Raw genomic sequence first — 25,703 nt, forward strand, 5'->3', positions numbered from 1 at the left:
CGATGCAGGGGACGTGGGTTCATGCCCCGGTCCGGGAAGATCCCACATGCCGCGGAGCGGCTGGGCCCCTGAGCCATGGCCACTGAGCCTGCGCGTCCGGAGCCTGTGCTCCGCAACAGGAGAGGCCACGGCAGTGAGAGGCCCGTGTACGGAAAAACAAACAAACAAAAAAACAGAAAAAGAAATGTTCAAAAAAAAAAGAAAGTGGATGCTATTGAAAGGTGGTCAGTCAAGGTGTTTCTTGCCAGATAAACATCTGAGATCATTTTATGTATCAATGCTGTATTCTCTGTTAATCAAATACTATAAAAAATATTATTTTGGTTTAAAAAATATATGAGATCCACCCTCTTAATAAATTTTTAAGTGTACAGTGCAATATTTAATAATATAATTTTTGTGTAAGCACAATATTGTATAACAGATCACTAGGACTTTTTCATTTTGTATGATGTTAACCCAGTACTTAAAAAATTCTTTTTCAAAATTTAGTTCTTTGTCTAAGAGGTTCCCTCTTCTAGTTGGCACCAACTCTCTTCTCTTGATTTTTCTCCCCCAAGGCTGGCAAAAATGGTTACGGCTTTTGAGTTTGTTCATCACTCCTCCAGTGTTCCCTTTGTCATACCCACTCCATCTTCTGTGTTAGTGGTAACATTCAAAAAAGATCCATGGGATTTGGGCACAGGTCCTGAAATACATAAAGCAGACTTTTGCCAAGTATTTTGTCTCACCAATAATTCTCTCTTCAACATTATTACTTCTTTTTGAATATTTCATGCAGCTGTATCCTACTTTTTAGAGGAGATATTTCTTTCTTTGACAATGTATTGCAAGATTTACATTTAAAAAAGAATGATTTAAAATGCATTAGGGGAGCTGCTATGTAAAGGAATTCTGGTATAAAATCTTTTGTAAAGCCAGTAGATACTCCTTAAGTTATATTTAGTGAAAGTTGAATATTTTTATACATTGTATTAGGTATCTTAAAGTAATCCTCATATTCTCTTATTAGTTAATATGTACATTTAAAATCCCACTTTAAAAAGCATTTATGTGTTCATTTCTTTCTGTCAGAAGTTAGTGGTTACCGATCTCTGGCTTTTTGCAACCATCTGCCAAAACTTTTCTGCTATTAAGCAGTCTGCAAAAGTGCTCGTGTGACCTTTTTCCTAGCACCCTATTTCAAGCCTTCTCATGTTTCCATAGACATTTCTTAAGGCATTTCTAACTTTAAGAAATGTGTTTCGTGTAATTTTAATCTACTTACTCTGTTCTTTTTCCCTTTTATAACTTTGCGGTACGCGGGCCTCTCACTGTTGTGGCCTCTCCCGTTGCGGAGCACAGGCTCCGGATGCGCAGGCTCAGCGGCCATGGCTCACGGGCCCAGCCGCTCCGCGGCATGTGGGATCTTCCCGGACCAGGGCACGAACCCGCGTCTCCTGCATCGGCAGGCGGACTCTCAACCACTGCGCCACCAGGGAAGCCCTGGTCTAGAATTTTTAAAAGGTTATAGAAAAGCTGGAGAGAAGAACCAAAATAGTTAAAAGGATAACTGTGTTTTTTAAAATTTTTGATATATTTAGTTTTATATTTATGCTTTACTCTGGGGGTGCTAGTCAAGCAATTTGTAACAATCAAACTACAAAGACCAAAGATTTATTGAGTGTCAAATCTGTGCAAAGAGTTGGCCTTAGTTGTTCCAGTATGTGTCTTCTGTGAGGTCATGGGAAGCAAGAATAATTTCAGCACTTGTCAGAAATTCAGTATTCGATGTTTTAGGATAAGAAATATCGGTGATCAAAAATACATAAAATTTCTAAAATACAAAGAAAAGAAAATTTTTCGGACCCTTCATTTCAGGTTCAGGAGCTATTTGGTTAATCTCTTTGGTGATAGATTCATTCGTTACATGCAACAATTTAGTATGTGGATGTTTTGTGCTAGGCGATATGCTAATATTTAGTGAAACAGGTTTGGATAAAGTAAATAATGGCCACTCAGTATATGTCATCTTTATAGTTTCCTCTTGAGATTTTTTCCCCTTGTATTTTCTTTCTAAAGCAATGCATTAAAAAAAGTATATCCAAATTAATTTTAGGTTAGTATCATAAAGAGTGTAATAGCACAGTTGAATTCAAAGTAATCTTGTTAGGGCTTCCCTGGTGGTGCAGTGGTTGAGAGTCCGCCTGCCGATGCAGGGGACACGGGTTCGTGCCCCGGTCTGGGAAGATCCCACATGCCGCGGAGCTGCTGGGCCCGTGAGCCATGGCCGCTGGACCTGCGCGTCCGGAGCCTGTGCTCCGCAACAGGAGAGGCCACAACAGTGAGAGGCCCACGTACCGCAAAAAAAAAATAATAATAATAATCTTGTTACATTGAAAAATAACCCAGAGGTAAATATAAAATTAAAAGGAAGATATGAGGAAAAGTAGATGGCGCTAGTGGGTGGTTAGATGAAGGAAAGGGGCAGTTTATTGATGAGGGCCTAGAAAATGAATGATGGGAAAAGACAGCTCTCAGATTGAATGAGAAAGAAAAGAATGTCAAAGTAGTCTTTTTTTTTAAGTTGCTAAGTATGGTTACTGAGTTGGTAAATTTAACAAATGCTGCTTACGTAAAGCACTATTGCAAATAAAAATATGACTAAGACATGGCCTTCTGAAAAGAATCACAGTCCAATAAAAAAATGCTGCAACAGAGCTACAAATATTGTGCAATGTGTGTAAAAAGGGAGAATGACTTTATTGATGGGAATAGGTTGGTGGTCAGTGAAATAGCCACAGGGTGCTAAGTGTAAAATATTTTAAAGCCATCTGTATTAGAGCTCTCCAGAGAAATGTTTTAAAGCCATCTAAAGCATCTGACTTATTACATATGTATTTTTAATGGATTGTTAATATTCGTCCAGAATCTTGAAAAGCCTTAAGTTAAAAATGAATTCAAACAAAATAAATCCTCTGAGGCAAAATTTGATTAAGCAAGCCACATTCTTTTGCTACAAAAAATATATACTTTTTTTTGATTTGGGGAAAAGTTTCTAATTTTACTGTACAGTTGTCCCTCTGTATCCAAGGGGGTTTGGTTCCAGGACCCCTGTAGATACTAAAATCCACAGATGCTCAAGTCCTTTATATAAAATGGCATAGTATTTGCACATAACGTACACACATCCTCCCACATATTTTAAATCATCTCTAGACTACTTATAATACCTAATACAGTATAAATGTTGTGTAAATAGTTGTAAATACAATGTAAATGCTATGTAAATAGTTGCTGGTACAGGGTAAATTCAAGTTCTGCTTTTGGAGCTTTCTGGTTTTTTGTTTTTATTTATTTATGTATTTTTTAAATCAATTAGTTGAGTCCAAGAATGCAGAACCCTTGGATGTGGAGGACCAACTGTACTTAATTATTTCATTACAAACTATATATTATTAGACTTCATGATCATTCAAAACCACACTGATTATTTTTTTGGCTTCCTGTAGCACTTATTCTTTGTACAGTTGATTTGTTCCCTTGACATCTCTTATATAGTTTGCTTAGGTCCTTTGAAGTTGTAAGCCTTTTGCTGTTTGCCTATGTATGTGTGAACTTTTTGAGAACAGCAACTAAGTAACTTGCTTCTTTTTGTCTACCTGTTGCCTGGTACAGTGTAAAATCAAATAAGGCAAGAATTTGAAAATTTGGGATTATCAGTTATTAAATTAGTTAAACAAGGAGGCCTTTAGACTTGAGGTGACTCTAATGCTGTATACCTCTGCAAACCAAAATCTAAGCCTGTAAATGAATGCTTCAAGATTATGAAATTGAAACCTAAGGGCAACCAATCACAAACAGCCAACCAGGCTTTAAGTTGTAGTCAATCAATAGTATCCTTACTTTACTTCTGCCTTTTCTCTATAGAAGTCTCTCCCTGAGCTCCTGTCAGTGGAACGTTCCTAACCACTTAAAGTTTGGCACTGCTGGATTGGAATTGATTTCTGCACAAAGTCCAGTTTTTGTTTTTGTTTTGTTTTTTTGCCAGCGTGGCTTTTGGGATCTTAGTTCCCCTACCAGGGATCGAACCTGGGCCCCCTGCAGTGGAAGAGAGGAGCCCTAACCAGTGGACCACCAGGGAATTCCCCCAAACTCAATATTTTTTAATATGCCTCAGTTTATCTTTTAACACCATTTAACTATCTTGGTTCCTCTCCTCTACACCTTTCCTAACTTTTCTATAGCCTGTTTTTAAGAAAAAAAAAAAAAAAAAGAAAGACTGCAAAGTTCTGCTTAAATAGAAGGCTTTCTTGACATTCCTCTTGGCCCTCTTTGACCATATCCCAGCAGAATTTTATTGTCCCTCTGAACTATCATAGTATCATATATATATTTCTGTCACACCACTTGTTTCAAGGTTGTATATTTTTGTTTTTGTGCCTGTTTCCCAATGGATTTGAGTGTCCCTTGAGAGTAAGAATAATTATATTATTTGCCCTGGTATCTCCCATGCCTAGCACTATGCTAACTAGTCTACTAGTAGATACTCAACAGATGTTTGTTGATTGGATAAATTAATTTAATAAAATAGATTTCTCAAGTTTAATTTCTTTTAGGCAAATTTCATCTGATTTCTAAGTTAGGAAGAGTGGAAAAAAGTGTGGAAGCTCACTGTGGAGCAGTACTTGCTGGACGATGGAATTATGAAGGAACAGCATTAGTTACAGGTAGGTTATCTGCAAAAATGACATTTAAAATGAAATTTTTAAAGAAAAATTTCCAAAGGAACAGAATATTTTCATTTAGCAATAGTGTCTTTCATTGTCTAATAGCAAATAATTGGCACAGTATTGATCTAGACTGCTATATAATGTTATCATTCAGAGTGTCATATTAGTTTTCCTATATGGCTTATGAAGAATGTTCTGTCAAGAAGGTTTTGGAATGGTCAAGTGTGGGGTAAATAAAACTTTTAATTCTTTAAAATTCTAAAATTCAAAATATTTTCATTTAACTTTACCCCCCTTCCATCTCTTTTCCATCTCCTGCCCTACTGCAGGGATTCTTATCTTCACCTATCATATTAGTTATCTATTATTATATAACAAGTTATCCCAAAAGTTAGTGACTTAAAATAGTAAACATGTATTATCTCACAGTTTCTGTGAGACAGGGAACAGTTTAGTTGGGTGGTTCTGTCTCAGAATCAAGAAGTTGGATGGGGCTGCAGTTATATGAAGCCCCATTGGGGCTGGAGGATCTGCTTCCAAGATGGCTCACTCACATGGCTGTTGGCAAGAGGTCTTACTTCCTCTATGACTGTTGCAGGAAGCCTTACTTAGCTCCTTACAACATGGGCCTCTCCATAGGGCTGCTTGAGTGTTCTAACAACGTGACAGCTGGAGCTTCTCCCTGAGTGAGTGATCCAAGAGAGAGCAAGATGGAAGACACAATATATTTTATGACCCACCATTGGAAGTCATACTCCATCATTTCCACCATATTCTATTAGAAGCAAGTCACTAAGTATAGACCAAACTGAAGGAGAAAGGAGAGAGAAGTTAAGCTTCACTTCTTAAAAGAAGGAATAACAAAGAATTTGTGGATATATTTTAAAACCACCACACCTATCCCCTGGGCCTTCTGTAGGACTTTTATCAGTGAGTTTCTCTTCTCTTGCCTGTTTTTTCGACTTCTCCTTTTCCAGTGTTTTTTTCTTTCCCTTTTTTTTTTCAGCATATAAATGTGTTCAGATGTCATTCATCTTGAAAATTGAGAAAAAAGAAATAAAAATCCCTCCTTTAACAAATAATTCTAGCTACAACTTCCTCTTTCTTTCTTTCCCATCAGGCAAACTGTTCAAAAGAGTAGTTTATTACTTCACCCCATTCAGTCCCCAACTCACTGGAATTTGGCTGTAACTCTTCTAATTACACTGAAAACACTTTTCTTAGAATTCTAGGATGGAGACGTCAGTGAAAATGAAAGCATTATTTGAATAATATACTCATAAGTCTTCTAAGATTAAAGGAAAAAATAATTTTGTCATTGAAGTCAGGCTACTTTGATAAAATTGTTTCAAAGTAATTTCAGTTAAATTTTATATTTAGGAAGCAGTGATATCTAAGTAGAGTAACTCGTGTCTGAATTTTAAATGTGCATTAGTGTAGATACTGCTGATTTTTATATGTAAATTTAATGTTTGCATTTATTTCCTATAGATAAAAAATCAATTCTTTTCTCTTTATAGTTGGAGAAGATGGACAAATAAAAATCTGGTCAAAGACTGGAATGCTAAGATCAACTTTAGCTCAGCAAGGTATGTATTATAATCAATTAAATGTCTTTGCATTTTCCTGTAAAAATAGTCTAATATAGTTAGTCTAATATAGTTCCTCAGGCTGATTTTGGTCAGGTTCAAAACCTGAAATCTCTTATTTCTATTTACACTTTTTCCTCTTACTTTCATTTTGCCTGATGGGCCATGGTAACTGTATTGTTTGAGCCAAGAAATATAAGACCCACTCAAACGCTTTTTCTTTGTTAGTGAATCTATATAAATGGAGTTATAGGCTAATGATTCTTTTTAAAATAATTCTGAAGCATCATGAGCATATCCTATCTAGAACAGGATTGGGTGTCTAGTTAAGTAAATAATAATAATAGAAAACACTGAGTATCTCCTTACTTAAAAAGTTCTAATTATATCATAATAATAGCACCCTTTCTAAATTATGTTGTACATCTATACTAATGGAGGGGAACAGATACTCTTATGATTCAAAACTTGGTAAACTACAACTACTTAGAGCAGCAGCTTGGTTTTCCATGTTCATTGGGAAGAAGTGCCCATAAAGTCAATCCAGTGGTCCTACCTGTTGGGATTTAGATGACATATGATTTTTTTCCATGTAGCAGATTTATTTTCCAAATTAGGTTTACTTAGGAACAATAAAGCAGTTTTAATGTTGTCCTGAGCCCATATCAGCTGATCTTCAGAGACAGGCTGCCAAAAAGTTTGCAGATTATTCTTCAGAAGTATATGATAAAGTCATTTTGTGAAGCATCTCTAACAACTGACTTCCAAAAATTTCCAGATTTCATTTTTTAGCTCATGTTTACTCTTAGGATATGTTAAAATAGTTACATTTCTTTAGCTACACATCAACCAAATGTTAGCAAAGGTAGCCATAAGTAATAGGTAGTGGTTATCTCCTGAGGTTAAATCTTTGGTACAGATGGTCTCCAAATAGAATATTTATCCGTGAGTGGAAAATTTAGAGTTCATAGAAACATTCATCAGTAAATTTGTTAGGGAAAGATGTCAATTTATTGTTGCTTTAGTAATGAAGTATACCTTTAGAGAATAAATTTTATTTTAATCTTCTAGTAGGCATGGGCATTTACTTTTGGCTTTAAAATTTTTGTTAGAGCTAATTATTTGGCATTCTTACCTTTTGATGTCTGATTTATGAGAAGCTACACAATTCGTTTAGAGATCATCACCACCCTCTTGGAGATGGGGCTGCAGTTCTTTTCAGCTGTTGCTGCTACTGAGACATATCCTTTTTTCCTTTCTTTTCTCTTTTGCTAAATATGTTGTCTATAGAAGACACAGATCTTCAGAGAAATTTTGAAAGCTTATCTCATTACCCATTATAATAATCTGAATTCTTGCCTAAGATCCTTCACCACTGTCCCCGTACAGCTCCTTCTCTTTCTTTAAATTCTTCCCAATCATCTCCTTCCCTTTTATTACCCCTTGGATCTACCATTTTGGACTTTACAAAGTCTAAAGTTGAAACTTAGAATAAGTTGTTTAACATAAACATTGTTAATCATAGAGGGTAGATGACATAGTGCTGTTGGTTCAGTACTATAGTTTACCTGTATAATAGGTCTGGAAACCAGATTGCTACTTATTTTACTCTTATAGAGAAAATGCATTTAGAATTCCCAAACGTGCAGAGGCAGTTTGGAAGCCCAATATATTCATAAATTAAGGACTTTTTATACATCAGAAATCACCAGATGGCCCGTGGGCTGAATCTGCCCCACTAGCATGGTGCAGGCCCAACATTAAAAATTAGGATATTTTACATACATATTTGGATTTCTGGTGTCTTGAAAAATTGGAAGAACTGGCAACATTAAGTCTGCTTTCCAGAACAAATACAGTCGGCTGGAGTTCAGTAGTGGCTGCTCCATTTTTAGTTGGATTTTAAGCTTCTCTTATTTTTCTTGCACTCTACATACTTCACTCATTTATATTACATGGTAGGACACAACATAAATCTCTGAAGGAATTTGAGTTTGCAACTCATATTTTCAATAATAGTGATCATAAAATTTTGATTGTTAGTATGTGCCTTGCAGGGAGCACTTACATCTTTTTAAGTATTAATTTTTAATAGATACTACATTCACATGGTTCAGAATTTAAAGCATAAAGAAGGGTATAAAGTTATCTATTAAATACTACCCATGTCTCTCGTATTACCCCTGTCTTCCAGCCACCCAGCAAACATTCCCAGAGGCAACTGGTGTTACCATTTTCTTGTGTAGGAAATTTCGTTTTATATGTTCTTTTTTTTCCCTTTTATAAACAAGTGGTTGCATATTGTATCTACTCTAATATGCTCCTTGCTTTTTTTCACTTGAATTGTGAACTGTCTTGGAGGTGGTTTCATATCAGTGAATTAAAATCTTCTTCAAGTTGTTTTCCAAAGTGAATATACCATTTTACATTCCCAGTAGAAATATATGAAGGTTCCAGTTTCTTCAAATCTTCAACACTTGTTACTGTCTTTTTTATTACAATCATCCTAGTGACTGTAAAGTGGTATCTCACTGTAGTTTTGGTTTGCATTTTCCTGATGACTAATAATATTGAGCCTCTTTTCATGTGCTTTTTGGCCATTTGTAGGTCTTCTTTGGAGAAATATCTGTTAAAATCCTTTGCATATTTTTTAATTGGGTTGTCTTTTTATTGTTGAGTTGTAAGAGTTCTTTATATATATTCTGGTCAATAGACTCTTATTGGATATATGATTTGCAACTTGGATATGCAACTTCCCAATTCTGTGGGTTTCCTTTTCATTTTCTTGATGATAGCTTTTGAAGCACAAAAGTTTTGATGAAATTCAGTTTATCTATTTTTTTCTTTGATTGTTTCTACTTTTGGTGTTAGATCTAAGAAACTATTGCCTAATCCAAAGTCATGGAGACTTACATCTATATTTTCTTCTAAGAGTTTTATAGTTTTAGTGCTTACGCTAAATGTGTGATCTTTTTTTGGTCTATGATCGATTTTGAGTTAGTTTTTGTTCATAGTATTTATTTTGGAGAGGGATGGGTGGTGCTCTTTTTAATTTTTTCTTCCTCTCAAATAGATGGATAAATAGGATTTTCTTAAAAGCTAAAGTACATATTATGTCTTATAAGATAGGTAATTTTATTATGTATTCATTGGATCATGTAATGGTATTTTACATCAACATTCCAAATAGCTGTAATTTCCTTAACATCAAATGGCTGTGAAACTGCTGATCATTTTTATCCTATTTGAATCTTATTCTTCTCACTCAAGGTTTATGTTAATTATGAGATTAATGAACAAAACTAAATTAGGTAGATTTTATTTTAGTTAACTTACTGGTATTTCAACTGAATAATCTGATATCTTTTTCTAGATTAAGAATTATAAATTCACTATAGAACTATGCTTTTAATTTTTGAATTTTTTAAAATGAATTCATTTTTGGTTGTGTTGGGTCTTTGTTGCTACACACGGGCTTTCTCTAGTTGCAGGGTGTGGAGGCTACTCTTTGTTGTGGTGTGCAGGCTTCTCATTGTGGTGGCTTCTCTTGTTGTGGATCACGGGCTCTAGGTGCGTGGGCTTCAGTAGTTGTGGCACATGGACCCAGTAGTTGTGGCCCGCGGGCTCTAGAGCGCAGGCTCAGTAGTTGTGGTGCATGACCTTTGTTGCTCCACAGCATGTGGGATCTTCCTGGACCAGGGCTCAAACCTGTGTCCCCGGCATTGGCAGGCGGATTCTTAACCACTGTGCCACTAGCGAAGTCCCTAATTTTGGAATTTTTGATCATTGTTGCCACCCACACTTTCCTAATAAGGCATAGATAGACTTTGCCTGTTTTATCTCTGGGAAAAATCATTAGAGAAGTTAAGTTATAATCACATTAACCCTGAAAGAAAAATCCCTAGTTATTTATAAGGTTTGATATATTATAGGCTACAAGTTTCAAGGGTGATTATAAATCTGACCTACTGAGAGCTAAATGCTAAAGGTTCAAGTAAAAAGACCAAGGGAGGTAGAGGTCGGGGACTCCTGGCTTCTTTGAGGAGAAAAACTGTAAATTTTGGCACAAAAATGAAATAACGTAAGCCTGAATTACTGTAAGACTCAGAATTATGTAAACAATGTTGAAAGCATCCTGTGATTTTTACTACATGTTTATGTTAATTGTACTTTTCCCTTGATGAGTAGAAAAATTCCCAAATTCATTTCTTGATGATTGGGGCAGATATAAAGATAGAAAAGTCATGGTCATCACCTTCTCTTCCAATACAGAAAAAGCATTAATCTTGGTTTTTTTTGAGCGGGGGGTGGGGCAGGGGGTGGAATTTGACTTTGTTTAAAAACTATTCTTACTGGTGCCTATCAGAAATTATTTTTCCTTATTAGAGAAAAATAATGTGTAAGCCGAGGATAATTATAATGAAGCCCTATCTTGTGTTACATTGTATATTTTAATTATAGGTTAAAATTGAAGAGAGTAATACTGCAAACCTTTAAGGACATTTCCCTTATACTATATTCAAATAGAAGAAGGAGATGACAAAACATGGAACCTGTTTATAATGAATTTGGTAAAGGAAATATAAATAACTGTAACACAAGGCAGAATGTACTCGTTTCTTTAAGGCATTGTGGGAGGACAGGAAAGCAGAAATGAATGCTTTGTGGGGGAGAGAAAGTATCAGAAAAGCTTCCTGGCAAATACTGCAGCATCTTTTAATTAGGCTTCGAAGGATAAAGAAATTAGGTAGGATAAATAAATGAGCTTGTTGGCAATGAAGTGGAGCTATGGAAGAAATTAGATGATCAGAGGCACAGAGGCAGAATGGCGTGAGGCGTGGAAGTCAGGTGAGCAACCCCCTTGGGCCAGGGTGTAGGCTCTGTGAGGGATGGTACTGCCAGAGGGACCAAGACACTGATATTCGCAGATGCTAAATGAAGGGGGTTGGAGTTTATTCTATAAGCATATAAAATCTTTAAAAAAAAATGAGCAGGAGGGAAGAGATAAAGTCTGCCTTTTTAGGAAGATTACCTTAGCAGTAATATGTAGGATAAATTAGAAGAGACAGAGGTTAAATTGGGGTCGCTGGTATAGAGGTTACTGAAATGTTTTATGCTATTGTGCAGTAAGACTTGAACAGAGTCAGTGATGAGGGTAGTTGAAAAAAGTGAATAGTTCTCAGTGGCCAAGAGGAATGGATAATCCTGTAAGAGGTGAAGAATTCAGAGGAAGAAGTGAGGGGATATGTGTGGAGGGATGATATATGAATATGTAGAGTTTGAAGTTCTGGCATGTCTTTGGGGCAAGTGGAAATGTGTTAGAGCTCAGAGGTAAAGGCTGAAATATTATTGTGTGTCAGTTACAGAAAGGTGAAAGGTGAAGCTATGGAGGAAGTTGAGATCCCCAAGGGAGAGCTGACTGAGGCTAGAAACTAAAGAAACAAATGCCTTCATTTCAGCTTTTTTCTCTGTATTGACCCAGTGGCATACACAACCAAAAAGTTGTTTTTTTGAGGAATAAATCCCACTCGATATTACTTATTTGTTAATACATGTCCCTACAAATAGAATGAAAGGGAAATAATTCTTTGTTTTTGAATTCTTAATGATTTGACAACCAAAATACTTGAGTGTCTACTCCCATGCACAACACAATAACAAATGGTTGCTTATTGCATTACAAAGTAGTAGTGGTAGTAGCTAACAGGTCGTGCTTATAGAGTGCCAAACTCTGCTCTAAGTTCTTTACTTATACTCACAAGGTGTAGACCTATACTGCACTCAAGGCAAAGGTAGCTAATGCTTCATTGTAATAGTGAGAGTTTGTTTCAAAATCATTCTTAAAAGCATGCAAAAACAACATTTTTTAGGGGATACCTTTTAGTATGAATGTGAAAAACATGGTATATTTGACCATGTACTTCCTTAAAACAATTGAAATACATTTTTGCCTCCTTTTCTGTGGTTTAAAATGCCTTCAACAAGTTGAAAGAATTTAGATAATTTGTTTTACAGAGAGATAAGGGTCTGACATTTAACACAACCCCAGGTGCATGTGGTTTCTTAAAAAATGTCAAAAAGGTCACATGATCTTAGTGTACAAAGTCAGAAAAACAAGATCTTTTTGAGTGTCTTAACTGAAATGGAGCATAAATAAAAATTCCCAATATAAAAAACAAGAAATTAATTATTATAAAACTACTTTTGTTTTTTGTCCATTTTTGTTAATAAAGAAATTAATAACATCTTATCATATAATTTGCTAAACTTTTTGTTGTAAAGTTTTTTAACCTGAAGGCTATATTATTATTTCCATACTGACTTTGCAAAGTGAAGTGTAGCATTGGGAGTAATTCAGTGCTTTAATAAATACGTTTTTTAAAAACATTTTAAATATTAAAGATTTGTTTCAAATGCTAGTGAGATGAATTTTTTATAATAGAAATCATTTTCTCTGTGAAGCTAATTCATCCACTTTCAATATGGCCTTCTCCAAAACCACCCAAATCAGAAGTTGTATAGCGATAAAAACATATATACAGGAGTTTCACACTTAACGTTTTATTATAAATATAAAGAATGAATATAAGGAAGAGTTCTCTTAGTTCTTGATGTTATATTCATTTATTCATTCATTCATTTATTGATTGATTGATTATTTTTGGCTGCATTGGGTCTTCATTGCTGCGCAGGCTTTCTCTAGTTGTGGTGAGTGGGGGCTACTCTTCGTTGTGGTGCATGGGTTTCTCATTGCGGTGGCTTCTCTTGTTGTGGAGCATGGGCTCTAGGTGTGCAGGCCTCAGTAGTTGTGGCGTGCGGGCTCAGTAGTTGTGACTCACGGGCTCTAGAGCGCAGGCTCAGTAGTTGTGACGTATGGGCTTATTTGCTCCACGGCATGTGGGATCTTCCCGGACCAGGGTTCGAACCTGTGTCCCCTGCACTGGCAGGCGGATTCTTAACCACTGCGCCACCAGGGAAGTCTGTTATATTCATTTTGAATATTGGTGGTTAGGAAGCTGGAACTTCTTTAGCTATTGATCTTATTTAGGATTGCTTATTTATCATAAGTAACTCTATATTTGTTTTTTGATTGAAGGAATGTGGTTAAAAACCACATGCTGTAACAAAAGAATTACTTAAATTTTCCTCTATAAGCCTATTTCATTTTATTCTATAAATTACTATACCTGTTTCTTTAACAGCATTATTATTTAAAAAATTGTTTTATAAGCAGGAAATGAATAATCTCCATGTCCTAACAGGAGAGATAAGTATTCTGAAGATTTATAAGGTTTATAAACAAGGAAATGGTGACACAGTTGACTTAATGGGGCCACAAATTCAATGTGAAAGAAGACATAAGAGTCCCTAACTCCTCATCCTATACCCCAAACCATGCCTTTTACCACAACTAAAGGACTAGAGTCACATCCTGTATAACTCAATGGGAGCTGTGTTTACTGAATTATTTCCTTGGGGGTAGATGTTTGTCATAGTTTTGTATACACTCAGGAAAGTGTTATTTTACTGAGTGTATTCATGAAGATTTGATAGTCTATAATTAAAATACATAAATTTACTTTTTTTGCACAATACTTACAACTATAATAATGGAAATAAAGAAGGCACCTATAATTCTACCACTGTATCAAGTAAGCTTTCCTCTATTATTCCCTTACTGTCCTCACCAAGAATCATGTTTGGAATATCTGAAATTTTGATTTACATTTTCTGGGGAGTTTATTAGACTTGAACTCTGTTCATTTGGAGATTTACTTTGAAGCCCAGGTCAGCTCCTGGCTACTCCCAGAGAATGTTTCAAGAGAATATACTTACTAAGTTTAGAAGAAGTACCCTCTGAGGTCAGCCATCTCATTGCTCATCTGTAGGTTCCTCTGATACAGGACAATCCTAGATGTCACCGACTGAACAGGATGTTTAGACCCAATATAATATCTAACCTACACCATGAAAGGAATGCTTCAGGAGTTTTTTGGACTAGGTGTAAATCAGATTTGTAAGTCCTGTAAACCATTGAGACTTGCTCACAGTTGAATTACGTTCTGGTTGGGAAAAAAATGGCACTAAAGGAGTAGGGTGCCACTTAAACACAGCATTTATCTTTCTGAAATTTACTCCCTGTTGATTACTGATTACTCCCTGTTGATTAGCATCAGTTGGGTTTTCCATTTAAATAAACATCTTACTGATTGCTTGTAAATCCTCAGATTCAGATTTCATTTTACTGAGAATGTAAATTACTGAAAGATTTATTCAATCATTCACATAAAGTCAACTGCTACAATTGTCTGACTTAGGAATCCTAGACAATTTTTAAAAGCTTTGTTTTATAAATATAAATAGGTTAATATTTCATAGATTAATTATATAAACTTGATTCACTTCCCTAATGAACAGGTTCTAATGAATAGGTAACTGGGTCAGACAGTGGAGCACAGATAATTTAATGCTCTCAATTGATATGATATTCATTATTTATTTAAAAAAATAATTTGTTTTTAATTTTCCCCATTTTTATTGAAGTATAATTCATGTACAGTGAAATAACAGCTCTTTTTTAAAAAATAAATTTACTTATTTTATTTTTGGCTGCATTGGATCTTAGTTGCAGCATGCAGGATCTTTTTTTATTTGCGGCATGCAGACTTCTTAGTTGCGGCATGAATGCGGGATCTAGTTACCCAACCAGGGATCAAACTCGGGCCCCCTGCATTGGGAGCACGGAGTCTTACCCACTGGACCACCAGGGAAGTCCCCAGAATAATGTCTCTTAAGAAGCCAACAAAGAAATATTCTCCAAACCAATGATAATAAAGAAGTCCAAATTTAGTTGAGGTGTACCTTTTTACCAGTTGGTTCTCAGGAGAGTTAGCTTAGTCAACCACAAGCTGAAGGCACAAAAGCAAAAGTCGAATGTTGCCGCTGGAGCACACTGCTAGGGAAGAAGACTCAAGTGTTGACCGGGTGAATGATCTTGGTGGGGCCGCTGCAGTGTTTTCACTGTTGCTGGTAAAGGGTCTTACCCTTGCAGGAAGCTAATGCCCCAGGGTCTTCAGAGACCTATTTTGATGAACAGAGTCACCTTGCTGAGGCCAGACATTCTCAGATAGTCCTCAGGATTCTGGATATTTATAGTCTAAATGTCTCCTCGCCATAGTTGCTTATTCATTTGTTCTTATTGATCAGCCGCCAGTGGCGCCCCTCAGCAGCTGAGCTACAGAGCGCTTCATCAGCAGCCTCAAATGTCCATGATGATCTCCTGACACAACACCTTCACTCTTATAGCAAAACGGCTTTCCTTATAAAAACAACTTCATTCTTAGATCAAAACAACTTCATTTTTTCGTGAACGAGTGGATTTGAAATCATATCAAATCACGACACAAGAGTTGTTGATGATGGGAAATGATAAATCATGACTTTTCTGATACCTTTTTATATCTTAACATAATGAAGTATATTTATTTTACGTTTTTCCATAGCACACTCTCGAAGTCCTAAAAGCTCCGTATTTTCTCAGCAAGGTCAAAATTAGTAAAAAATATAGTTTATCAGTTGCTCACAGTAGATTTTCAACAGTCAATCTTAACCTGGTCTATGTTTCAGTATCAGGCTTATACTGCAGTTTGGATGGGCCATTGAATGAGGAAATGAAATGACACCCCAAATTGCTTTTTTGATTTTCCTAACAATCTCCCTTTTATAAAGCATAATAATTTAAGTTTATCAGGTTTTTTTTCTTTTCCTTTTTACAGGAACACCAGTGTATTCGGTAGCATGGGGCCCTGATTCGGAAAAGGTTCTTTACACAGCAGGCAAACAGCTGATCATTAAACCTCTTCAGCCAAATGCTAAAGTTTTACAGGTACTTCTCAGGCATTTGTAAATTGTTATTGGGGTCTGCCAGACTGCTAAGTGAGAGGTCACTTTCTTAGGAGTCCCTTTTTTCTGGGTGGTCTTGTTATAGTTGAAGCTCTTAAGTGTGTGGTTTTATCGGCCTTTGTTACAGAACAGGGGATATCTGGTTATGTTTCCAACGAGGTTCACTTCCCCCTTTTTCCAACTCACATTATACCAGTAAGTCATAAATGTGTTCTGAGTTACTAAATTATCACATGATTTGGCATAATAGCCATCTTTAAATTTAAGAGAGTCAACCTAACATGTATAGATTTGAGACAAAACAGGACTAAATCATAAAACTTTAAGAGGTTGTTTAGACTGTATTTTTTATCATCACCTCTAGCGTCTTCCTCCTCATTGTTTGTTCAGTACCCTTGAGCTTTCTCTAAGACCCTAGAATTCTTTTAGTATTTTTAGAGTGGAGGGGGCGTCAATGTAATGTTTAGAACAATTGGGTATATATAATTTTACCAATTATAGGGAAGCAAAACAATAGTGGCAGTTAAGACAGGTCAGGGGAGGACAAATAAATGAAAAACCTTTAAGCCTATATCCAGGATTTTGATGTTTGATTTCAGTGCCAAGAGGCAGAATCATTTTCTTCATATTTTGATGATGACACAGTGTAGTGTGGGTAATAAGATTACAGGCTTTGGAGTTAGTCACCTGGGTTCAAATGTTCACTTACTTATATGTGACTTTAGGCAAGTTATAAAATGTCTTAGAGCCTCAGTGTTCTCATCTCTTAGATGTGATGCTAATACCTACTTGATAGGAATGTTGTGAGGATTAAATGAGTTAAATTGCAAAGTGCATGGGACAGTGCATATAATCAAAATATTGAGTGCACACAATGAAGAGTAGTTGTTGATATTGCGGTGTTATTCTATCATCTCTACCTTTTAGTCAGCCCTTAATAAATTAGAGCCATGGAGGCCAGTTAAAAGGTATAGAATGACCACGTCCTGGGTAAGGGATTTGGTGCTGGAGATTGACTGGCTACAGCAGGTATAAAAAGTGTTTTAAGAAGAAGCATTAGGTTTAACAGTGAGTAGATGTAGAATTTGGAGAGTAAGGATATAGAAATGGCTTTGAGATTCCATATTAATCACTTCTGTGTAGATTATGCTATACATATTCCACACAGTCATCATGCATTTACATTTTTACTACATGCAGAACACTCTGCTAAGAACTGTGGAACAACAGAAAGAGAAGAATTTGGGGAAGAGGAATAAGCTAGGAAAGAGGACTGGCTCTGACTGCCTTTAGTCAAAGTCCTTCTAATACCACTTATATTCTGAAAATGTGCTTTGAAATCATACAGCAAAAGCAGGCCAGATGAATCTTTTAGTTTATAGTTATGTGATTTGTTAAGATACCTGTAATTAGGCATATGTAAGTGAAACTCAGGAAGATGCTTAAATCACCATTGATAAATTATCGTTTTGTGGCTCGGTAAAACCTTTGGCCCAGGAGGTAGTGGAGGGAAAGAAAAGTATCCATTGCCAAAATTCAGCTAGAGTGGAGAAGGGGTTAAAGTATAATTAGTAACTTCGTGCAAACCTTCTATTCCTTTTGGAAAACTAAAGCTGCAGCAATTCTCCTTGGGCATAAACACATACTCAAATTTGAATTATTCACAAAAAAGAATGCTTATTTAATTCTTGTTTGTAGAATACAGTTCAAAAGTATATATTTCATTTCCTTTAAGAGCTTTAGGGACTCTTCTAGAGACCCAGAACTTGGTTTCAGAGTGAGGAGACTTCTGTTTATTTAGTCATTCAGTGGGAATGTAGTGCATACTTACTATATCCTAGGCGCTATGCTGGGGTGTAAGGTATTAAAAGTGAAACAGAACATAGTTCCTGCCTTCTGTGAGGACCTCACGATTCAAAGGAATTTTACAAAATGCCTAATACATTAAGAAATTATTGAAAAATGTCTATGCATTATATGTAATATGTGAATATATGTAATATATAATTGATATTCTAAATTATAGTATAAGGAAAATTTAAACCATATTTTGTTCCTAACTTTTGAATATGGAAAATTTTATTTTTGTAGTTTTAAAATGAAACTCTTGAGAATCTCTGCACGTGTATATCTCTATATATCTATATTTTGTTATTTTTGTCTTTGCAGTTTATTTTAGGACATTGGATTAATTTAGCAGTAAATTGTGAAAATTATTGCTTTATCAAAACATTTGTTTTTTTTTTTGTTTGGTTTTTTTTTTGCGGTACGCGGGCCTCTCACTATTGTGGCCTCTCCCGTTGCGGAGCACAGGCTCCGGACGCGCAGGCTTAGTGGCCATGGCTCACGGGCCCAGCCGCTCCGCGGCATGTGGGATCTTTCCGGACTGGGGCACGAACCCGTGTCCCCTGCATCGGCAGGTGGACTCTCAACCACTGCGCCACCAGGGAAGCCCAAAACATTTGTTTTTGATAGAGTGTATTTTTATGTATCTTGAATAAAACAAGCTATGAATTATTGCTTATTCTTAGGGCTTATTTGACCCTAATTTGATGTTTTTTTCTGTATACATTAAGAATAATAGATTTTCCCGGGAAGGCTCTGTAGAGAGAAAACCCTTAAAATCAGTCACTCTTTGAAACAAAGTTAGTTGGTTCAGACATTAAAATGTACCTTATAGTCTTCAAGAAAAATTAATTCTTTTTCAGTTATATTATTCTGCTTAAACCTAGTGAAAGATTAATGGCTTTTAATTATGTGCGTGGTTAATAGCTAAATGAGCACATAAATTATATTTAAGATCAAGAAGACATCCACGCTTAATTTCTAGATCGCCAATTTTTGGGTGACTTAGATATATACACAAATATGTACGCATTCTATATATGTGTAGAGTATATATCTGTGGGAAACCTTTTGTTATATGGTAAATGCAGCAGAATTTTCTCAGAGTAGTTAGTGACTACTCCAGGGACATGAAGGTAAAGAGAATGAAGCTTAGGGGAATGTACAGAAGAGAATGAAGAGAGTACTAAAGAGGATGTGCATGTAGTAGAAGTTTTTTTAAAAAATAAAAGAATTAGTAAACAAGAATGAAGGCAGTATCAGTAATGGGATCAACTGTGCAAAGGGAGCAAAATTTGGATTCAAGTAAGTTTTGGAGTACATAACATATTCATTCCATTATTATCACACAGATGTCAAGCTTGGAATAGTTCAACAGCAAGTGATTTTCCATCTGGAGTCCAGGCAATTGAGGAAATTAATAAGGATGTGAGTTATATAGTGGATGTCATAGTGCAAGGTGCTTTTCATTAGTTTAAATTGGAAATGAAACCAGCATAATGGTTATGAAAGGAAGATAGGAGTCTTCTCCAAGAAGAGGACAAAAGAATCATTAGAAAGAGGCAAAATGCCTTTTCTTATTTAAAAAACTTTTCAGTGCTCTTGAAGTTATAATAAATATCTTATTTTTTTCTCATAGTGGAAAGCTCATGATGGCATTATTTTAAAAGTAGACTGGAACTCAGTCAATGATTTAATTTTATCTGCTGGCGAAGACTGTAAATATAAGGTATGTAATGTTTGAATAATGTTTGAATTTATCACCTGGTTGAAAGAATCAAATTTCGGTGAAAAGTATTTAGCATATAAGAGTATTCTTTTAGTCCTTCTCTTTAGCCATATCTTTTAACTCTAATAATTTAGCAAATTGTTATTTTATAATTTTCAGTGGCATTTTGAAGTGTTGCCTTTCTAATTTGGCCTATTTCATTGACCTATAGAATTTTTTTTAATTTACCATTTTAACCATTAAAAAATATATATTTATTTGGTCACACGGGGTCTTAGTTGTGGTAGGCAGGCTCCTTAGTTGCGGCACGCATGTGGGATCTAGTTCCCTGACCAGGGATCAAACCCGGGCCCCCTGTATTGAGTGCGTGCAGTCTTATCCACTGCACCACTAGGGAAGTCCCTGACCTATAGAATTTGATTTAATGAGTAGCAACATGAAAACAACTCCTAGTTTTAGTGACTCTTTAAATCAATTTAAGTTTGTTTTTTTTTTTTTGCGGCACGCGGACCTCTCACTGTTGTGGCCTCTCCTGTTGCGGAGCACAGGCTCCGGACGCGCAGGTCCAGCGGCAATGGCTCATAGGCCCAGCTGCTCCGCGGCATGTGGGATCCTCCCAGACCGGGGCACGAACCCGTGTCCCCTGCATCGGCAGGCGGACTCTCAACCACTGCGCCACCAGGGAAGCCCTAAACTGGGTAGTTTTTATGATTAATTAAAGAGTTAGTAAACTCTGAAATTATCATGATGATACCATAACATTTTTGGGGGAGATATTTAGGTTTCCAGGAATACAGCTTCCCTACCCCCACCTTGCCTTGTTGGATAGTAAAGACATGTAATTGCTAATATTATAAAGTGATGACTTCTAAATCTTTACCTGATACTTTACTAGAAGATACAAACTTGTTTGTAATAACGTGGTGACTTATAAAAGAATTTTTAAAATTTGCTTTTTGTAGGTATGGGATAGCTACGGCCGCCCTCTGTACAGTTCACAACCTCATGAGCATCCTATTACCTCAGTTGCCTGGGCTCCAGATGGAGAATTATTTGCTGTTGGATCATTTCATACTTTACGCTTGTGTGATAAAACTGGGGTAAGTTATAGTGGTAAGCAATCACAGATGTGCTGTCATAATGCACAACACACCTGGTTCTCAATCTTTAAAAAACATTTTCAGTGATGCATTTGACTGCATCTTTCTGGTTTGTCTTCTTAATATACTGGTTCAATCAATTCCAGATTTATGGGACCATACAAGCTCTTTAAGTTCAATCTGAAGATTGGGTATGTTCTCTACTGTCTTTCTGGAAATACTTATTTTAAGCATGGTTGTGAAAGATGGTAAAGTGTTAAAATTTATGCCCAATCAATATAGAGAGTTCAGTTTTGAACCTTTTTTTTTTTTTTTTTTTTTTTGTGGTACGCGGGCTTCTCACCATTGTGGCCTCTCCTGCTGCAGAGCAGAGGTTCCTGACGCACAGGCTCAGCAGCCATGGCTCACGGGCCCAGCCGCTCCGCGGCATGTGGGATCCTCCTGGACCGGGGCACGAACCCGTGTCCCCTGCATCGGCAGGCGGACTCTCAACCACTGCACCACCAGGGAAGCCCCCTTTTTTTTAATTTTAACTGTCAATATGTTTCATACAAAAGTTTTGGTTGCATATTTTTGGTAAGGAATTGATACTAAATTTTTTAAATGGTCATTTTAAAACCAAAGAATTCATATTTGAATGTGTGTGAGATTTTTCTCTCACAAGAGAATATGCCCTCTATACAAATTCTGTTTAGAACTTAGGCAAACAGCCAAGCTCAGCAGTATTTACCCACTGTACTTGAAGAATGAATTGTTTCATCAAAGTGCTCCAGAGGTGGCAGCATTATATGAGTGGGGCTATTCCATACCGTTCCTAACTATGAGGAAATCACATAATTTTTCTGTGGCTTATTTTCCTTAAATGCAAAACAGGACAGTTAATTTAGAATTCTTAGAGCTTTTTAAATGACCTATTAAGTTTTCTGGTTGCTTGTTTTTTATCATATGAAATATAAAGTCCTCTGCCTGACTTTGAAGCTGTCTGAAACCTGGTGCCATAAAACCTCTTGTCTTTTCTCCCCATTACTCTCTAATTTGTATGTGTTCAAATCAGACTCATGAATCTTCTCTGCCCCTCACTAACGTCCTCATCTTCTCTTTTCATGGAATGCTCTCATCTCTTACACTTAATGAGTTCTTCCTATTTTTTAAGGCTCACTTCATATTTGACTTCTTTTCATGATACCTTACATAGATAAAGTTTATTTATCTATTTTTCTAACTTCCTCTCACCTAGATCTCTTTTCTTAGTTTTAACATAAGGATGTTAAGTTAGACCATCTCATTTTCATCTGATTTTCTATCAATGATTCTCAGCCTATAGAATATATATTCTCATTTTCACAGTGTATTATACTCTTATATCATCCATTTTAGTTTTATGTATATTGTTTTTGACTCCGTAGATAGTTTATAAGATCCTATAGTTTAATGATTCTCTATTATCTGTACAATGCAGTAGATATTCAGTAATTCACTAATAAGTCCATTTAAGCATAATAATTTAAGTTTGCCATTTTGATGAAAATATTTAAAGATTTTAAAATCTTGGGGCATTGAATTGATCTGAATAACTGAATTAAAGATTTACTTAATTAAACACCAAACCTATTTTTAGAATGTTAACTATTCGGGAAAAGTAAATTTTCTAAAAGAATTTTGTTCTTACCTTGTTCAACTGAATAGACTGAATATATTGTAATAATTTTTTAAGACTTGAGATTGACATTTTAAATATATTTTCTTTTATTCAATAGATATCATATATATACTAGTCATCAGAGAGTATTTTGGAAACTGGGGATGGGAAGATGTAAAGATTTTCACTCAAGTTGTTGACAGTCTAGTGGAGAATCAGACTATAAGACTGTGTAAATGCTATACATGAGGTTGCTGTGTGCAAGCACAATAGAGGAGTGGCAGAGCCTAACTCTGCCTGTGGGACACTGACTGAGAGCTGAGGCTTGAAGAATTAGTAGTTCTTCAAGGAGACATGGTGGGAGAAGAGAGTTGTAGGCAGAAGGAACCTCTTGTGCATCAAAGTATGGTGCTTTTTGTGCAATGTCAATAAGATTTTGCATGGGATGGTACCAGGAGATAATACAGAAAAGGTTCTCAGACCAGATCTGTGTTTGCCATCTAAAAGAGTCTAGATTTTACTATTTTAAAATCTAGTTATTTTATGTGGAGCCCCCTTAGGGGTTACTGTGGGGTAGAAAAGAGGTGAGGAGGTTGAGCCCCTGGTACTCCTCCACCCAGAAAAGCTCTACATGAATCAGCTTTGATATATATATATATATATATATTTTTTTTTTTGCGGTACGCGGGCCTCTCACTGTTGTGGCCTCTCCCGTTGCGGAGCAAAGGCTCCGGACGCGCAGGCTCAGCGGCCATGGCTCACGGGCCCAGCCGCTCCGCGGCGTGTGGGATCTTCCCGGACCCGGGCACGAACCCGTGTCCCCTTCATCGGCAGGCGGACTCTCAACCACTGCGCCACCAGGGAAGCCCTGTTATATAGTTATTAAAAGTGATAATCTGCTTTCATAATGCCATGAAGAGATTTTTTAAGATATATAGTCAGAAAAAAATTACAAATTTTATCTATAGGATGGTCTTATTTGTGTAAAGATATGTGTCTGTATATGAATAGAAAAACAGTCTGACAATACAACACATTTTAACAATTGTTATCCCTGGAGTTTGAAGTGATAGGTGATTTTTTTTCATAACTGCATTTTCTAAAATTTTCAAATAAAAAACATGCTTTGTATAATTTTTGAAGAGGGAAAAAACTAGATTTATCCTTTAATTTTATTTTGCCTGCAAAATTCATTGGATTCTCTAATCATGTAATTCAGTTTTCTTTCCTTTTTAAACAAATATTGAGTTTTGAAGCTATTTAATTTATATGTATATATAATTAAAACATGGAAAATTGTTTTTAAGGTGATATAGAATATATACATCTTTATTGGGAAGTAATTCTGTTCACTAAGATATAAATGCTATAAGCATTTTGAGTCAAAACCAAATTACCTACTGCACAATTACTTCCTGCACATCTTTTTTAAAAATGCCAAGCAGACATTCCCCTTGTGGAGTTTACTTTCTTGTTGCTAAGACAGGTATTAAATAATTAATTACCCACTCAGTTATTTAATTACAGTTGTAATAAATTTTACAAGGAGGTACAGGCTGTTCCTCATAATGAGAACTAATCTATTTGGAGGGTCAAGGCAAGTTCGTATGGTGAAAGGTAAGAAGGGCAATGCTTATTGAGATTCTTCACCTTTTCTACTTACTGAGTAAGTGGTGTCAAGTTAGAGCCAAAAATTTAAGTCAGCTGGTGCTGCATACTTTTCTCACACAGTTGTTTATCTGTTGAAAAAAACTTATTAAGGCTTCTTTTAAGAAGTAAGTACATGTTTTCTTCAACCTAGAAATGTCACACTTAAATGTAGCTCCTTGCTTCTTTTGTTTTCCTCAAAATCTGCAACTTAAAGCTGTATAATTAATAGTAGTAATCATTTATCCAGGGCCAGATTCTGTGGAATAATTTCAATATTAGATATTATAAAAATCTGGTCCTGAGGAAGGATTTGCTACAAATTTATCAGATTTCTATCTTGAGAGCTCTGTTTTGAGAGCTCTTCACAGATTTTTAGTTGAGTGCAGTGTTTTTAATCAACATTTTAAAAATTCTTATCTAGGCTTCCTTGACAGAAATTGGACAGTAATTTTTTAATATAAGGCTTAAAGAATGATGTTGGTGTAAACTTTCAGGTTATCTGTGAAATAATAAGCCTAGAAAAATGTGATTTTTGTAAATATTTTCTTTTAATGTTTTTCAAGAAATATTTCTAGTGGGAGAAAAAACCTCAAATGCTTGGAGGCTGTAACTAAGAGGTTTTGTTTGAATATATTCCTTACTATGCATGTATGTAAATGGACTGATGAGAAGAATATTTGAAAAAGCAGAAATTTTTATATTTTTGTATAGGTACGTTACTCCAACTCAGTTGTTATATAGTAAACCTAATATTCCCATTAACTTTCATCCTAAAATTGGAATTTTCTAAAAAGACCCTCAATAGGCTGATACAAAACTCCTGTTCCCATTTACATCTTCTATTTAAGCAGGCAAGTTACCTGTGTTGGTTCAGAACTCACATCCTGGCTCACTTTTGTGGATTGTTGTTCAAATATCAATTTCATTTTCAAAGCCATTTTAGGTGGTATTCCATAGTCCAGTTAGTTGTCATGGTTTTACTGTGTTGATTCAAGTCAGCTGTGTGAATAGACTGCTTGATGGTGTTCCAAGGGCTTTATACATAGACTTAAAGAATACCGTTCTCCAGTTCCCTCCTCTCCATAATCCTACCCCAACTCTTGTAGCGAGGGGGTTGGGTGCTGCCTCTTTGCTGTCATTAGTGCAAATCAGGCATGGTAGATGGGGGCCCCACTGGGCAGCCTTCACAGTGCTCACTGGAGAGGGCCACTGCTTTGGCATTGCAGGGCTGGAATGGTCTGAGGGGCTCTGTCTCTACAGCACCACACGGGGAGGTGGAAAGGTGCTACCTCTGCTCACTTGAGTGCAGAGCGGGAATGTTCCACAGGGCTCCATCCCACTGTTTCCGCAGCACACAGTGCCTGGTGGGACGAGTGCCATGGTTTCTTTCATGGTGTGTGTTTGGAGAAGGGTAGTTATGTCCAAAGGGTTCCGTCCTGCATTGCAACCCCTCTACCTGGCCCCTTGACCAGAGAATGAGCATTACTTGGTGCTTGTTTTGTCTCACATACTACTTGAAGTTAATATAATACCATT

General features: G+C 36.2%; 1 protein-coding gene across 4 annotated transcripts in view; it reads left to right on the forward strand.

Moving 5' to 3' along the window:
- Positions 1-25,703, forward strand: part of IFT80 (intraflagellar transport 80) — a 107,341-nt gene that overhangs the window by 20,348 nt on the left and 61,290 nt on the right. For 3 of the 4 annotated variants that reach the window (XM_089910953.1, XM_089910952.1, XM_089910954.1), the window contains 5 exons: positions 4,599-4,709; positions 6,233-6,301; positions 16,078-16,187; positions 19,689-19,778; positions 20,741-20,878. In XM_089910953.1, coding sequence (XP_089767079.1) covers positions 4,599-4,709; positions 6,233-6,301; positions 16,078-16,187; positions 19,689-19,778; positions 20,741-20,878 — 518 coding nt within the window. Of the gene's footprint in view, positions 1-4,598; positions 4,710-6,232; positions 6,302-16,077; positions 16,188-19,688; positions 19,779-20,740; positions 20,883-22,255; positions 22,281-25,703 lie in introns of all 4 variants that reach the window. The other variant, XM_089910955.1, reaches the window with a different exon arrangement.

The sequence above is a fragment of the Delphinapterus leucas genome, chromosome 4 (genome assembly GCF_059928025.1).
Source record: "Delphinapterus leucas isolate spDelLeu-1000000601 "Yukka" chromosome 4, BTC_Dleu_Yukka2, whole genome shotgun sequence".
Lineage (NCBI taxonomy): Eukaryota > Metazoa > Chordata > Mammalia > Artiodactyla > Monodontidae > Delphinapterus > Delphinapterus leucas.